This window comes from Sander vitreus, chromosome 2 (assembly GCF_031162955.1).
Source record: "Sander vitreus isolate 19-12246 chromosome 2, sanVit1, whole genome shotgun sequence".
Taxonomy (NCBI): domain Eukaryota; kingdom Metazoa; phylum Chordata; class Actinopteri; order Perciformes; family Percidae; genus Sander; species Sander vitreus.
Window position 1 is genome coordinate 25,790,092 of NC_135856.1, and position 17,500 is coordinate 25,807,591.

Consider the following 17,500-nt stretch of genomic DNA (forward strand, 5'->3'; position numbering starts at 1 on the left):
GAGTTGAAAAAAACCTTTGTTCTTTCACAAATATGTACTCATTCATGTGTAATTACTTCCACCAACGAATCAAAGTATTCTCGTAAGCGTAGAATCTGACATTCCGAATACATAGGAGCGACTCGCTCGAATGACGGCAGCCATGTAGCGCCTCCATTTTTAAAATACATTAGCCAAAGAGGGACATACCTCCGCATTTTGCCCTCTTACACCTATTGGCACCATGACGAATGCAAGGGGGAGATTACTCGCCAGAGAAGTGAAAGAGAATTAAAAATGACGACGCAACAGGCAAAGCAACAAGACCAAAGTTAATATTGGAGGGGCTAGAACAGCTGCGTGTAAACGATGGAGAGAGCTAATTTCGGGTTCGGCCACCATAGGAGGAACGGCTAGAAAGTAATATTCAGCTGGTTGTCATATACAATTTCACCGCTAGATGGGAGAAATTCTTACACAATGTAGCTTTAACAATTCAAACTGCAATTGAAACGTCCATATCACTTTGTTCTTTAGCAATTTGAACTGCAAAGCTAGCTCTTACCAAACTCTTACAATGTTAGTTTATATCAAGAGACATAGGACCCTGGGAACATAGGCATGACCCCATCTGGAGTCAGGAGGCAGGTAGTTTAGCCTAGCATAGAGACGGGAAGCAGGGAGAAACAGCTATTATTTTTCGCACAACTGCTTTTGGTCTTTCTGCTAAATTAATCTCCTCCTAGCTCCAGCATAAGGCACCGAGACAAAGCTAGCCTGGCTGTCTCCAAAGTTTAAACATACTCCTTCCCAAACCTTAAAAGCTTGCTAATTAGCACACCGAACAAGCTAGATACAATTTGTTTAATTATGCTAAGGTAAGCTAATTGCCTCCCGGGTAAGGCTCTAGCTCCAACCATAAATACATTACACATTGACATGAGAGTTGTATCAATCTTCTCATCTTTCTCGAATAAGAGTATTTTCCAAAGTGTCAAACAATTTTTTCAATATATTATCTCATTTTAGTGTTATTGTCTAATCTCAGTAAGTATTAGCAGCTGTTTGCTTTAAAAAAACGAAAAACACTGATGTGTCACCTGGATTGAAGTCATGTATGGCCTGCACCTTAAGCTCAGAACCAGCTCCACCAACTGGACTGGCACCCTATAATAAGACAACAAAGACATTTAAGGTTAATGTATCATAGCCTACTGGACAAGATAGTCTCATGGATCAGTGACATGTATTTCTTCATAAATGAAGACTAGTTACCTGTGGCTGGGACATGTGTGAGACGGAGGAAAGAGGATTGATGACCATCATGCGAGACTTGTGGACTCTGCCTCTGGCTTCTCCAACTTGACACTCAAACGTATTGTTGTCAATCTCCTCTAGCAGCAGAAGCACTTCATTTTTCTATTGAAAAAGGCCATAAAGGTATTCAATGTTACTAAATCAACTCTATGGATCATCCAGCCATTTCAGAGGGATTGCACTTGTATTGAAAGGCAATTTGTAAGCCAGTTATAGTAGTTTAGACACCTGAAATGACAGTTCTCCTGTATAACTCCCGTTGTAGTTGGAGGCAGCAATCCCATGAGGAATTTGAAGCTGTTGAAAGAAAGCAAAAATGAAACACGATGTTTATCAAGTGGTATTTGAAACACTATTAGAAAGTTGTTCAGTGGGATCTCCCTCACAGTGTACTGGTTGTAAAGACAGTGGCCTGGGTTGGGCCTTGGAGGTAAGACCGGTCCTTTCCTGTAGGGCTTCTGTGCCTGGGGTTTAGGTGAAGCTTCCAACGATACTGACTGGGATCGACCTGTGCCCTGAATGCTAGGTGGGGGAGGTCTTCCTGGGCTTATTTTGCCTGACGGTGGGCGGGGTGGAAGGGACATCTGCCTCCTGAAGTTCAACACCATCATCAAGTTGAGTAGCATCTTTACAAACGCGTAACAGTGTTTTATATTTAAAAATTCTACTGCTAGAATTCTTTCCCTTTACTCACCGAGGTGGTAGTGATGGCTCTGGCCCAAACTGGAAAGAGTCCTGCAGAAGAATCCAATCATGCATTTTTATTGCCACTAAAACAAACTCACAGCTTACAGCACTGGAAACCATAGAAACCGGGCTACAACACATACTGTACGTAGCATTCAGCCAAAACCAACTCAATCTCAACAGCAGGCAATGTGTTTGAGGGACTACAATAGTTTCTTTGTTTGTGGAGAGCAGAGGCAGGTAAGCTACACAGCAGACAGACAAAATAAACCTGATTGAGAAAGACTTTATGAGCTCAGAATGCACCATGACAAAGTTTGTGAATAGATATACCACTAATAATACATTTTGTGGAAACCTTGCACTCTTCTGAGATGCTTAGAGGTAGCGCTTGCCGAGTTTATACAGTAGGTTTCTGATTGCTCAGTGGGATGTAAATCTTACCTGGCGGGAGAGGGAGGGCGTCTGTCTGGGCTTCACCAAGGTGTTTAGGGAGCCTATGGGTTTCTGAGCAGGTAGCGGAGGGGGACTGTCCTGAAAAGGATCTGACAATGAGAAGAGAACTGTCTTTACAAAAATCATACTGACAAATTGTGCTCCATTCGTTTTAAAAATAGAAACAAATGTACAATATGTAACATATCAACAAACTATAAAATACAGTGTTTTGATAGCATAAAAAAACCATTGCATCCATGGCAATGTTTTGCACACATCAAATCTAACAATTTTTACATTTTTAACATTTTTCATACAATCGCATAATGTACTGCACATGAGAGGCACTTACATGAACCAGTTTTGCTGGGGACCCTGATGGTGGTTGGTCTCCGTGTTATTCTACAGGCAACAAGGTCTCCATTGCTGTCCACATTATGCTGAGGCTTGCTCGGGATGTGACCTGAACAAAGACACACTTAACTGTATAGCTGTGTATTTGTGTGTGGATGCTCAGGAGCCGTACAGTGTTAACACAGACAAAACCATTTTAGTCCGCGATTTCATCAATACATCAAGCGATTAAAAACGATTTGATAATTTTGTTAAATTGATTAGTCATTAAAAGGAATAGTTTGAAATGTTGGGAAATGCGCTTATTCACATTCTTGCAAAGAGGTGAGAAGATCTAATGCTGTGGAATCAAATAAGGGTCAATAGTATTTTGAGCTTGTGAACCTTTTGTGCGCACAGATACAATTTGTACGTGTGAATTGTTTTGCAGCTACAGGAAAATGTTGTGCATGTTACATTAATCAATAGGTTAATATCCAATTGAATGAAATTATTCAATAGTGTGCATTCCTACGGTGCAGTATTTCGTCATACACAATACACAACTTATAAAAAATGCTACTCACTGGATGGACTCTCTGCATACTCGTTTGTGACCACGGAGACTGAGTTGTGGTTGTTTATATTAAGGTTGGGTTTCAGAGGTTCCTTAAAAGTCTTCCCTGGAGGTGTAGGGGGAACTGGTGGAGTGTCCTCTTCAAAGACGCTGTTGGGTCTGGTCAATACAGAAGGACGTGATCTGTTCAGGTTGGCCGTCTTGTTGAGTAACGTCTTCAGTTCCTCTTGTACAGATAGCTCAGCAGGTTTCTTCGGGGGCTGAGGTCTGGGGGCTGTTGTAGGGCTTGGTGGGATGTTTGTGGTTGATACGTTTTGATAGTCATTATCTACACTGTGGTTTAACTGAGGTCTAAGAGCTACAGAAGGTTTAGCAGCAACTGGAGGTTTGATGGTCACCTTCCTAATTAGAGGTTTTGATTTGGCTGGTTGAACCGCGTTTCCCTCCTCGGTGCTAGTCTGGATCTCAAAGGCCTGGATCCGGGCCAGGATATTGCGTTGACTGTGGTTGGGGTTCATCTCGTCACCAGCATCCTCACCTTGTAAAGCCTCGTCTGATTGGTCAACGATGTCGCCGTTCTCCTCACACTCGTTATCTGTACTAAAGGCCTCCAATAACTCCTTTAAATACTCATTCGAGGAGACCACTTCTGGATCAGAGCAAATGCTGTCACAGTCTTCACTGAGCTTGACCAAAGTCTGAACTTTGACCACTTCTGTGATCGTCTGCTTTCGGGATTTTGTACGAGGAAGTGGAACGGGGCGTTGACCGTGTTCCGAGTCTGGGGAAGAGCGAGTGGTTTCAGCAGTGGCAGTGAGATGCGTTGTAGGAATATCCCAGTGCACAGTGACAAATCTGCTGCAGGTGGGAGGGGAATCCGCTCGGTTGGTTTGCTTTACATCTGGCTTAGAGTCACATTGGTCCTCAGTGTTTGTGGATCCTGCAGTTTTTGTTCCAACCTTCTCGTCAGCGGGTGCAACAGCTTTAGTGACTGATTCTCTGTCCACTGGTTTCGGCAGTGATGGCCTAGGTGGTTTTTGTGGCTTTTTACCTGGAAGGAAATGTAAACATCATGAAAGAGTCATCGTGTGTAGAGTAGAAATTAATCTTGCATTGCCAGACCTTCCTCCACCGCGCTGCGGAGGAGGGTCTGGCTAGTCCACACAGCTTTCCCGGGATGGGAGAAAAACATGCTCTGGTTTATTGGCATTTCTTTAAACCCATCACAATCGGCTTGGATGGTGCTAAGCGCTGTATGGAGCAACGGCGCCTCTGCAAAATAGCCTCGGGAAGGAACTTGTTTTGGTGGAACGTGTACGTTCAAAGGTTGTTTTAGTCGTGCAACAGAAAACTCAGATTGGACAGATAGTCTAGCTAGCCGTCTGGATTTACCCTGCAGAGATCTGAGAAAAGATTAACTATACTCCTCATAAATCGACCGTAGTTTAAAATGCCAACACAAAGGAAGCCCAAGGCAACGGCTATCCGGCCTAAATGAGTGAAATTCAGCGGAATTTCCATCGGCAATGGAGCAGTCCCGGAAATGGAACGTTATGCATTTAGACTAAGTAGAAATAGACTGAAACTTTGTAGTTTGGTATACATCACCGATGATTGTCGCATGCCTCACCTGCAGGTCTTTTCACTGCTGACTGCGGAGCAGCACTGCACTGTGGGCCAGGGGTAGAGGTGTCGTTCCGAACAGGGTCAGTCTGCGTGGCACTTGTGGTGGTGCAGGTGGCCCGGCGGGGGGCTGCAGTGGGCTTGACAATGTGCTCTTCCTGGGTCTTCTCTTGAATCACCTGGTCATAGGATGGTGGGGGCTAAGTCATGGAGAAGAGAGGTGTTCACACACACACACGCACACGTTATTTTTGCAGCATTTCTGCTTATAGTACATGCTGAGTGCGTTAGGATCATTTTGAGGTTATGTCCTCAAACCTTTTTCAGCATTTTAAGGTTTTACCAAATGAAGGCAGTTTACATCCTACAATTAAAAACGTACACGCGGTGTGTATTTTTTAGGCTGACTCCAGTTTTTTTTTTAGACCTAATATATTTAAATTCTACTACTTATGGCAAACAATTTTCTCCACCAAAACTTTATTCCTGGCAGCGTGGGGAAAGGCCTTGAAACAATATTTAGACCCTCATATTGGGAAATAAAATACAAACTTTACATTTTGGCGTTTGCTCAAAATGTTCTGAGAGGGGGAACTTTGAAATTCTGGCTATACTGTAGCTCCTAGAACTCATGACTTGTACTTACATTTCTGTGCTCAGTTTGTATTTAGTTTTTTTTAATTATTATTCTTGGACAGCACAGACCCATTAGCCATAAAACACCTAATCTAGATACTGGCCCATCAGAAGAACCAAGCATTGATCACTGGTGGGAAAACAAAACAGCCGAGTGAAATCAAACGCTGCCAATCAGACGAGGTCTACCTGGGAAACAGCCTGGATGCCTGCAGACCAGCCCGACTGAGGAGGACGAGGGAAAACCCCAGAGGTTCCTGACAACCAGTTCCTTCTGTCCAGAGGTTCTGCTGAGACGATGGTAATCTCTGGTCGCCTGAAATACAATCCGCACATATCTATTTATTTATGTACCAATTCAGAACACCAAAATAACACATCCACATGCAGGTGATTTATGTCTCACAGATAACTTTATTTATTTCTTAGCCAAGGAAGCAAAGCACAGTGCCCTTTTTAGGGTTATATCTAAAGCAAGATGCAACAAATTAGATACCTACGGGGTCGCCTATTTCAATCCCCATAAATGAGAAGCAAAATATCCTGTCCAGAAATAAACATCAACTATAAAGTTCTCTACTCTGGATTTTTGTTTGCATTACCTTCTTTCTCTGGTGTGGTCACTCTGAGAGTTTGTTCTTGCTGAAGGAAGAAAGATCATATTAATTGTCGATTAAAATGTCAGATTTCCTTGCTTTGACACTTTTTTACATCTAAAAATAATCATATTTTACAGACTTTTTTTATATTTACAGGTGGTAACAATTCTTATATTTGTCAAAAATGTGAAAATACAACTATATTGTCACTTCTCTAGGGGGAAAATTGTGTTCATCCTAAAAAAAGTTACTAACTAACTAGTCTCGCATTGCCAAACCTTCCTCCACAGCGCTGCAGAGGAAGGTCTGGTTAGTCCACACAGCATTCCGGGATGGGAGAAAAACGTGCTCTGGTTTATTGGCATTTCTTTAAACCAATCATAATCGTTATGGGCAGCGCTAAGCACCGGGCAGAGCCACGGTGCCGCTGCAAAATAGCTTTGGGAAGGAACTTGTTTTGGTGGAACGTGTACGTTCAAAGGTTGTTTTAGTTGTGCGAAAGAAAACTCAGATTGGACAGATAGTCTAGCTAGCCGTCTGGATTTACCCTGCAGAGATCTGAGGAGCAGTTAACCTTAGTCCTCATAAATCCACCGGAGTTTAAATTAAAACACAAAGAAAGCGGGAGGTAACGGCTATCCGGCCGAAAAGAGTGATAGCCGGCAGAATTTTCAGCGGCAACGGAGCAATCCCAGAAGTGACACGTCGTGGATATAGACTACTAACTAACCAACTAACTAAGTGCATTCAAAGAATTACCCTTTAAGTGATCTCAAAATGTCACTGAAGCAGAGTTGTGGTAGACTTACTTCGTTTGATAGCAGCTCGTATAGAAGACAGAGGCCCTTGGCTGAAAGGAAAGCAGAACAGAAAGCCCGTTGTTAGCAATGATTTGTCCCTTTTGCTGTTATACTCCAACTAAAATGGGCTATGTAGTGTACCTTACTGTATTATATCATGCAATTGTAGACATTTTAAAATTTCAATAATGAAAGGCATTTTTCTAATAATTTACCAGTTAACTTTATTTTCCTTTTTATTTTATTATTTTACCCGTCTCTGTACAGCTCTTAGCTTTTTTAATCATCCTATGTATTTTCCTCGGTCTAGTTTTTAGTTAAGCGTTACTTTTAACCCTTTAGCCCCGGGGCGAGTAAAGACATTTATTTTTAAAAGTGAGTCACCACAAAGGTATGAACCCGCACTCGTCTGTGTGGCCCCACACCTTAATGAGCTAGGCGATATGGAGACAATCAAATATCCTGATATTTTTGACGAAATACCTCGATATCAATATTGTGGCAATATTGTAGGCTTGACAATTGGTGCTTTCACAAAATATGCACACAATGAGATTTTTGATAAATAATCATCAGTTATGTTGATATAATAACTATGTGGGTAAAGGCAAATAATGGAACAGCTAGAACAGTCTGGTGTGTTCAGAAAATTACATTACATTACTGTAATGCAGCCTTTAAAACCAGGAAAAGACGACACTTGTGTCATATCAGGATATTACGATATCTAAAATTTAAGACAATATCTAGCCTCATATATCGATATCGATATAATATCGATATATTGCCCAGCCCTACATGAAATCCACATAACTACACAACATGGTTCACAGTGAAAGATACCACCTCCAGGCAAACACTGTGGCTACACTTCTACACGAGCCCAACATGTCTGACTCGGTTTCATATCCTCTGACTGTTTACCTCTCAATGGGCGAAGATTATTTTCTAATCCTTAAATGACATCTCTTTACCGAAGTGGATGCAGGCGCATCCTCAACACAAATCCTACTCATCAAGGACCGACTGCAAGAGGATCCGTGAAAAGTTTTCAGATTCATTCAGTTAAATTATCATTTTAATGGCTGTGGCTCAGAGGTAGAGTGGATCGGCCCTCAACCACAAGATTGGCGGTTCGATCCCATCCTCTGGCCACATGTCAAAGTGTCCCTGAGCAAGACACTGAACCCTATTTCACTACATTGTACTGTACAATTGTATGTGATGAATAATAGTTTCTATCTTCTATAATTTTCTTCTTTTTTTTTTTTTTAGAAAAGGTTTCATAGTTCAACAAAATAATATTTTAAATAGTTCACAGTTTACTTTTTAATCTAACAAATCTATAACTCTCAGAATCTGTTTAATACATATGTTTAGTACACGTCTAATATCTTTCCAATACATTTCTCCTGTGTTGTTCTTTCACATAACATAACTAAGACTATAGAAGTGTAAAAAAGGGTTATGTGAAATTATTAATAGTTATTCTTGTATGGGTCTTGGGTGACAAAAGATTGAGAACCTCTGATGTAAACTACCTGGGGAAAAGACCAATAATGCTTGCCCTAGCCTCGATACCACGTGGTTTGTTTAATTGCTTAGCTGAGCAGTAAACACAAGGATCTTAAAAGGACAATTCCGGCGTAAAATGAACCTAGGGGTTAATTACATACGTGTACCTAGGCGAACGTTCTCTGGGATCTGTTTTCATGCTAATCGAATGCGTCTTTAGCTTTTAACAAGCTACCGCAAAACCGGTGGTTAGCTGCTAACGCTAGCTTTGGGGGCACAGGCTAAATCACTATTTTCTACCACTAAGAAGGCTCAAACTTGCACCACACTTAAACGGTAGCATAATGAGGGTCCCTACGTGCAAACCGAAGCATTGAGAACTTTGTAAGTGTACAGACAGTTTATTAAAAAGATAGATTATAAAGACATTAGCGTTTGCGTTTACATTCGGCCACCATCTTAGAAAACAGTCGATCAGAAAACGAACGCTGTGTTTGAGCTATGTTACTGGTTGCACGGTGTTCGTGGTTCGACTGCTCATGACTGTTTTCCAAGATGGCAGCCGAATGTAAACACGAACGCTACTTTCTTTATAAGCTATCTTTTTAATAAACTGTCTGTACACTTACAAAGTTCTCAATGCTTTGGTTTGCATGTAGGGACCCTCATTATGCTACCGTTTAAGTGTGGTGCTATTTTGAGCCTTGTTAATGGTAGAAAAATAGTGATTTACCCCATGCCCCGAAAGCTAGCGTTAGCGGCTAACCACGGTTTTGCAGTAGTTTGTTAAAACCTAGAGACACATTCAATTAGCATGAAAATATGTCCCAGAGAACGTTCGACTAGGTACACATATGTTATTAACCCCTAGGTTCATTTTATACCGGAATTGTCCTTTAAGGCCAAACACATCCTGTGTGATCACTTCCTGTTTTTAAATAGGTTTCCAGATCCCTATGAGGTCTACAAGTGTCAGTGAGGAGGCTATACTTAATACCTTAATGTCTGTTAACAACAACTAAAAGAATCAGCATCATATGTTTGTCCCCATGTGGACCTTCTGTTAGTCACTGACGATAGATCAGTGCATTGTTTTGGTCCATTCACAACCTCACCAGCATCAGCAGATCTGACTGTTAAGGGATAGTGCCCAGTTCCCAGCAACAGAAAACTGTTTGGTGAAACTTAACAACGGTTAGTGAATCCACAAATTTTGACAGTGATGAGAAAAAAAAAAGAAAATTACATACCTTAAATGTAAATGGTCTGGTTTTATTCTTTCAGGATGATCTGTAGAGGACAACAGAGAGGTGCAGGCTTTTAAAATGATGTGTAGCAACAAAGATAACATCCTGGCAACATTATTGTCATAAAGTAGCATGACCCTACTGCAGTGGATAGAATCCTATATCACAGTATGTGCAATATGGATAAATATTGTGATATAGTAAATCTGATAGAAAATCTAATTGAGAAACTTTTAGGGGATAGAATAACCAGTTGGGAATGTCTATTTCGTTCTAATCCAGTGAATTAAATACCTGACATATCAAAGCTGAGAGTCAGAACTTTAAAGCGAGTGGATGTAACACTGTGGCCACGAGAAACAACTACGATACTGAATGCTGAAATGTAGTGTAACAGTAGTACAGAAGACACATAAAGTCAGCAAACTTAATCAGTAATGTCAGTTACACAACACTATTTATCAATAGTTTGCTAACATTATTACCATCATAAGATACCAGTCAAGTAAGGCTGTAGCAATGGTGGGGATTTGAGAAAGGGTGCATTGAATTTCTCATTTATAAGAGGAACGACGTGTCATTTCATCTTTCAAAAGCTACGTAGTCTCACTTAAAGTCATAGCCATCGTTTCATTTAATTTGAATTACTACTTACAGGCTGGACTTTATAAACTAGAAATACAAGAGCCAGAACCCAACCAGCAGGACTAGCAGTTACATCTTGATGAACCAGTTAGTCTAAAATAATACATCTACATTTACAAAGAAGTGGTGATACCTAAACCATGAAGCCATGATACGCAATGCTATACATTCCCTTATTTTAAAATTGTATTAATTTTCATTTAATGTCTTCTATTACACGTATTAGATAGAGAGACAGAATGATCTGTACTCTTATCTGTATAATTGACAGACTACAACAACAAAACAATCAAACATTTAGCAATGACTGAACATAACTGCACAGAACATCTTCATAAAAATGGAGGCAGCATGGTCAACATTATGTTAGTTAAAAGCACGGTCAGTATTAAAATGACAGATTTTTATTGTTCTATGTTTAGTATGTAACTATGGTCCCTGGCTAAAGTGAAATTAACTGGTACATTCCAACGTGCTGCTTCAGACGCACACAATGCACTTAGTACAAAATGACAATACACATGAATTTCATGTGAAAGAACAACCAGTGGTAAAGAAGCAAAAAGTAGCATTCCCATCACAGTCCATTAGTTAACAGTTAGTCTAATGAGCAATATCAGTAATGCAAACAATCTTATCTAATAAAAGGTCATTTGTTCCTCGTACTTGAGAATAGACATCTTAAGAATATAGATACATTTAGAAAAAAAACAAAGGCTGGGGTTGAAGTCAGCATTGCTGTTAATGTCTCTAGCCTGAAACCATGGTCTCGTTGACAGTCAAATCCACCTGTCACACCTGTGAATCTGTTAGTGCCACAGAGCTACTGCCTCAAGTCACACTTTAACACGCGAGTAGAGTTTCTGCCCTTTCACTTAGCAACAAAGTATTAAGCTCTGTAACTTGACACAACAAATCACTACTTACCTGTAAATATGCAGTCTGAAATACATTACATAATAGACCAGTTATCTGGTTACTTTCACTTATGAATGTGGTGTGATGTTGCCTTCGATGCAATGCGGTCCCTACTTGTGAGGAATTAAAGGAATAAAAAAAACAAAATCTTCAGCATCAAAAGAATATTTCCACCAGGATCCTGCCTTCTGGTCCATGGAGTGAGTGTCTGAGCGTGACGAAGAACTTTAAGCCAACCGTCCCGTCACACACCCACAGACAACAGAAAAGAGAGGGAGGGCCCTGTGATATCTCAGCTCTCCTGTGTTTACTTGGCCAATCTGATGAACTGGAATGCGGCCGTTCAGGAAGCGGTGGTTGTGTCACACGACACAGCACTGTCACAAAGTAAAAGGTCACATTGCTCATGCTTTACCAGGTGAGCTACCCAGGCGCCCGGGTTTTTGTATTTTTTAAGTATTTATTTATTCTCGGGTATGATTATTATTGACTATGTACTGTTGTATGTTGTGTCTGAATGTGCCTGACCACAAACGAAGTTCCCTCACAGGAAAAATAAAGTTCTTTTGATTTGAATAGATTGATCAGACTTTACATATATAGCATATTTCATCCTGGTGAGTACAGCTCACATTACTTTGCAGATAAGTAGAACTGGGGAAAAAAAATACTTCAATACAAAATAAGAACTGTGAATCAATGGAGACTATTGCACACATAAGTACTGTACAAACAAGATGCTGAAGTAAATACAGTGGAAACCAGATGGCACTCTGAGACCTCCGCCAAGGCCATGCCCTATCTGGCAATGTTAACGAAAGTATAAAGTATTTTGTGTTTCTTCCTTGGCCCATTCTACACCCTTCCACCAAGTTTCGTGAAAATCAGGCCTGTAGTTTTTCCATAATCCTGCTGACAAACAAAACAACAAACCAAACCAAAAACATAATCTTCTTGGCAGAGGTAAAAAGTATAAAAATACATGACTAATAATAAAAAACTACAAAGTATTAAGAGATCATTTATGATCACAGAATCACTCTGGACTAAGTCCAGACTAAAAAAGCTTGAGGGGACCTCTGTACCTAATTTCATGGCAATCCATCCAATAGTTTCGGGCAGGGCATCAAAGGGGTGAACCAACAAACAGACATTGTCATCCCTTAAAAAGCATGCGGCTTATTAGAAAGAATAGTTGTGGTACCACCTGACAGTGCAAACTGTGCTAAACTCATTCGTATAGAAGTCTTGAAAGAATTTGAGAAAAAAGGAAAACCCTGCAAGATTTCTTGACAAGACAACAACTTTATAAGGTTTTAGATTCTATTTCTAATCAGCATACATTCCTTGGTATTTGTTGGCCAGTGACACATGAAAAGACACTACAAACACACGAGAAAGCTGCTGAGGTCAGCAGGGAAGGATTCCCTTCACAGCCGCACTCTCACTTGAACAGATGCTGACATTACTCAGCACCGCGGCAGCAGTCACAGAGCAGCTGGTGAAACGGCTGGCAACAAAAGGGAAAGAAAGTCTGGCTTTAAGTGTCACACGACACCAGCACCAGAACAGAATACTAGTGAAGAGGCAGATACAGTCTGATAAAGACTTTAGTCTCTCTCCAACTCTGGCTAAAGTGGCTTTTTCCATCAGGCACGGGCAAGTTTGCCGACTCACCTACACGTCATAGTGCAGGCCAGGAATAAACACAACACTTGTTGTTAACAGATGATTGTTCAAAACTATGAATCATGCACAAGTTAAAGGAGCTGATGGGATAACATTTCACTAGAATTGTACCTTGTATTTATGTGACAAATAAAATTGATTGATTGATTGATTGATTGATTGATTATACAGATTTACCCTCATTTGAGAAACAAGAAGAAGAAGCTGGTGTCACGAGTGACAGGGCCAGTGAAGACGGGGTTAATGCAGATGAGTGATTCAGAGTGGAAACTACCTGAAATGGTATCTGACACGAATCCAAAATGATGAGGGCCAATGACAATGTATTGTATTAAAAACACATTATTCTGAAAAGATAGAAAACTGCATCAAGTACAGTTCAGACAAGAACGGCTTTTTCATGATGCAGCAGCCTGTCTGAAATTCAGACAGCTGGATGTGGGTCAGGGTGTGGTATGGGGGGGGGGCGGGGGCAGCTGGGCAGGGCAGGGTACCCGGGGGGGGGGGGGGGTTCGAGAAATAAGTGTATGTATGTACACCAAAAACAAAGAACAAAGACATAGAGGGGAAATTCTAACTAAAACCTGAGACAGTTTCAGTGCTCGTATGTGAGGCAGCTGACTGAAAATGAAAGCTGTTTGTTCATCAAGTCAACGGCTGAATACTGACACTACCAATGTGTAAGCAGGCCAGAACTAAGAGCAACAAGAGAGTGTGTTCCCTTTAAGTGACACAAGTCACTATGAGGTGTGTGGGCTAAAGTTTGGATAACCACTGGGTGGAAACGTAAGTGATGTTACTGTAAGGTGACAGACAGGTTTTTCAGTTATGTTGCCTGCTTACAAATATCACTTACTGAAAACTCCTTTAGTGGCTGGTATTAATGACATGCTCACTTCATAGAGATCTCCGTGATAAGCTAACACAAAAATAAATAAATATTGTGCTGCAATGCTGATCAGGTCGCTGTTTATGAGAGAAGCTGTACAGGGGCATCATTTCAGCAATTTAACCGGATTAAATCAAATTGCCCTTTAGTATTTTGTTTTAAATGTAAAAAAAAAAAAAAAATTTGAACTTTTAGTTTAAAACCACCCAGGAGACCTAAACATGACAACCAGCACTGCTTCATACTGAATAAGAGGTTTGTGTCTCATAGCAACTGGAGGAGTGAGGCATCAAAGCACAGCTATTAATACATTGGTAAAGATATTTAAATGTGATGCATATTCACCCATGTCAGAAGATCAACCAAAAAGTATTTCAAATTTAAAAGAAAAGTATACAGGCCTATCTGTCTGGTTGAGAAGATAATGTAGACAGCTGTATGTCAGGTTTCAACAGCCTCTGATAACATAAAAGTAATTGAGTAGGCTAAAGGGCTTGTTAGCATCTTATCTACAAATCATGCAGACTTTCAGTTGCAGTAATTCATTTCTGATGTATTTGTCCTACTGTTCCAGACCTTCTTAGTTTCCATTATTTTGTGCAGGGCATGGAAATGTAAAAGCAGACTCCTTTGCATTATATATTACCACACAACAATAATGTGACGGACAAAAAAAGAATGCAGACTTGATGTTTACTGTGGTGGATTACACAAGTTTTCAAGAGTTTGACAGTTGATTTTTTTTATTAACATAAATTAATGAAAAACTATGGCCTATATGCCTTGGATGGTCGGAAAAATACACCTACATTTGTTAAACTGTTAGCTGTCATGTAGCCTGAAAGGTGATTAGTAGTTCGGCCGAATTGGTGAAAACGTGCAACTCCCTGGTAGGCCTGTGTTCTTTCAAAACAATCACATCAATGTAAATCACAAAACGTATTAAATATGTCTCTCCGCTCTCAAAAGTTGTATTCATATGATCCGTTTCGACAACAACTGATTAAATGTCAACATGTTTTTAAAACCTAAGTCGCCGTTAGATGATTCAGGAAACTGTTTGGATTGTCAGCCCGTTACATTCCCAAACAAACATACCTGTTGGGTGGCTTCTGTTCCGGACGTCGCTTTCCCCCTCTTCCCCCTCTTCCCCCTCTTCACGCAGCCGGGCTTCAGCCATTGGGATTTAAAACAATGTAGGAAAAAAATAAAAAATAAAATAAAAATAATAATAAATACACAAGAAATCCTTTACTAGAAGTGTAGATAGCTCATCTGCCTAGACGGTCGATAAAACATGAGCTAATGTCCTGACCGCTGGAAGTTTCAGTGTGTCCTGCCACAGCAGCACTCCCTCTGCCCGGCTGTGGGCGGAGGAGGTGCCACTCACCGTCAGGACCCAAAAGGCAACACAGGCACACTGCTGCGTGGGAATGTACACATGCAAGGCAGGATCAACCCACTGTTAAAATAATCCCATTAGGGAGGGAGAACAGGATGCAGGATGCGGACCGTATTGTACACACCTCTGATTTTTACATTGTTTTTAATATGTGTATTTATGTATGTATGTATGTATGTGTGTGTGTGTGTGTGTGTGTGTGTGTGTGTGTGTGTGTGTGTGTGTGTGTGTGTGTACAAATATTTAAACAAATATAAATACATCTATTTCATTTATTATAATAAATAAATATACTTTTATATACTATTTTAGTTGTTTAGTGTTCAATTAGGCTTAATTTTCTGTAGCCTAAATTTGATCTTCAAAGATTAAGATCTAAAAGGTGTAAACCCTTCTCCAATAAAATTCTCCAGTAAAGTTTGATTTTATATAGGCTATATTAAATCTAAAACATACTGGGACCAGCATATACATTTCCCCACCTAGTTTTAGATTGCTAAATGTAAACACAGTACATTTACTTAAGTGCAATGTTGAGGTACTTGTACTTTACTTGAGTATTTCCAGTTTATGCAACTTTATACTTTACTCTATGTCAGAGGGAAATATTGTACGTATATTTCTAATGCATGCCTTTTACTTGTAACGGAGCATTGATACAGTGTGGCATTGCTACTGAAGCTAAAGATGTAAATACGTCTTCCATCACTGGTCATCTTCATAAACGCTTCCTCTGAAGACACAACTGTGGGGAAACTGCAATTCATCTGCTCTTCCACTAGATGTCGCTGCAGACCTGGCCATTTTTATAGCATGTAAACAAAAAATAAACGTGTCTTTCATTTGAATCAGCGCCAGGGTTTTCAGTTAGTAGAAATCACCGCAGAATAATACCTGTGAATTGTGTATTTTAGATACATTGTTTCTAATTGTTTAAATTATGACTTGAGCTAAATGTTTCCTTCAATCAGGCATAAAAACAAGTTGTGCCTTTTTCATAACTATAATTTCATGCTGGAAATTACTATGATTATGGGGAAAATATACATCTTAAATAACAGCATGGACAAAATAATCATCGGAGGAGAGTCTTCATTTCTAGATCCACTGGACTGGGAGTAAGAGATGCTTGTATCAAATAAGACACAGAAACAAATTAGACTTATAATTTGTCACATCGCTCGTACCTCACTGTTTTGCCCAGTATGTGGCGACATGTATACTGTTGAGATATATGTCAAGTCTGAATACTCTGATCCTCAGAATCACAATCAGTTTATTGGCCAGGTTTGCGTAAACAAACAAGGAATTTGCTCTCAAAGTACAACATTCACTTAACATATAAAGAATAAACAGAAAGGACAGTAAGAAAAATAAAAGAAATACTGTTAAGTATACATTATAACAATACAATAGAATTTACAAATTTACAAAAAAATACAATAACAATTGAAGAGAGGGAAGGAATATTGCAATATCAGTATAATCTGAGCTTTAAGATTTAAATATAAATATAGTGCAAGGCAGTTCAGTGCAGTCCTATCTGTTATTCTGATCGTGTCTTGATAAAAGTAACCAATATGATGACTTTTTATATGCCCTTAAATAAGTAGGACCAGGCTGATCTTATATAGGCTAGTGCTGAAATAAGATTCTGAAATTGACATTCAAATGAGTGTTTTTTGGGAAACTGGAAGGTACAGGCTACTGTTTTCATCCAGAGGAGTGGTGCTTTTTGGAGACCAAACAAGCCAGGCTGTTAACCTCGTCAAGTTTTAACCTAAACAAATATGGCACTTTATGTAGGCTACTTATGCTTTTACACGTGCACAGTTTTTTTCCTCACAGATATATTTCTCATGAGGGAAATTATAAATTGTAAACGCTCCTCCAATGGACGTGGACCTGTTGTAACTCAGTGGGCGGAGCGTTCAAATGAAGATTAGTGTGAGTGCGGTTTCACCTATATGTGCTGTTTGTGTGCGGTGTGTGCTGCGGACTCAGGTTTAAGTAGCTTGGTTACACGTATAATAGGCTACCTCCGCGTACTGATACGAAAGCGGGGTAATTATAGAGCTGTAAGTAAGAGCGACTCGGTTATTTATTCCCGAGAGGACATACTGAGTGTGTGTTTTGTGGTTAAACCTGCTGGTCGACGCCGCTCAAACTGCTGGGCGCTCTTTACCGTCCAACCGGAGGATCCGTC

General features: G+C 40.1%; 2 protein-coding genes across 2 annotated transcripts in view; one reads left to right on the forward strand and one right to left on the reverse strand.

The window, feature by feature from the left end:
* sh3d19 (SH3 domain containing 19) overlaps window positions 1-15,192 on the reverse strand; it is a 19,633-nt gene extending 4,441 nt beyond the window's left edge. The window contains exons 1-14 of the mRNA XM_078267608.1: window positions 14,991-15,192; window positions 9,755-9,794; window positions 6,999-7,039; window positions 6,193-6,232; window positions 5,780-5,906; window positions 4,962-5,154; window positions 3,342-4,382; window positions 2,774-2,884; window positions 2,428-2,528; window positions 1,991-2,031; window positions 1,683-1,887; window positions 1,525-1,593; window positions 1,255-1,398; window positions 1,080-1,146 (exon numbers count right to left, since the gene is read on the reverse strand). Of these exons, the coding sequence (XP_078123734.1) occupies window positions 1,080-1,146; window positions 1,255-1,398; window positions 1,525-1,593; window positions 1,683-1,887; window positions 1,991-2,031; window positions 2,428-2,528; window positions 2,774-2,884; window positions 3,342-4,382; window positions 4,962-5,154; window positions 5,780-5,906; window positions 6,193-6,232; window positions 6,999-7,039; window positions 9,755-9,794; window positions 14,991-15,072 (2,302 nt within the window). The 5' untranslated portion in view covers window positions 15,073-15,192. The remainder of the gene's footprint in view (window positions 1-1,079; window positions 1,147-1,254; window positions 1,399-1,524; window positions 1,594-1,682; window positions 1,888-1,990; window positions 2,032-2,427; window positions 2,529-2,773; window positions 2,885-3,341; window positions 4,383-4,961; window positions 5,155-5,779; window positions 5,907-6,192; window positions 6,233-6,998; window positions 7,040-9,754; window positions 9,795-14,990) is intronic.
* A 2,036-nt stretch (window positions 15,193-17,228) lies between these two features.
* The window catches only part of fhip1aa (FHF complex subunit HOOK interacting protein 1Aa), a 30,492-nt gene continuing 30,220 nt past the window's right edge, over window positions 17,229-17,500 (forward strand). Inside the window, exon 1 of the mRNA XM_078262859.1 lies at window positions 17,229-17,500. This exon is cut by the window's right edge and continues 5 nt beyond it. The gene's annotated coding sequence lies outside the window, so the exon portion shown is untranslated.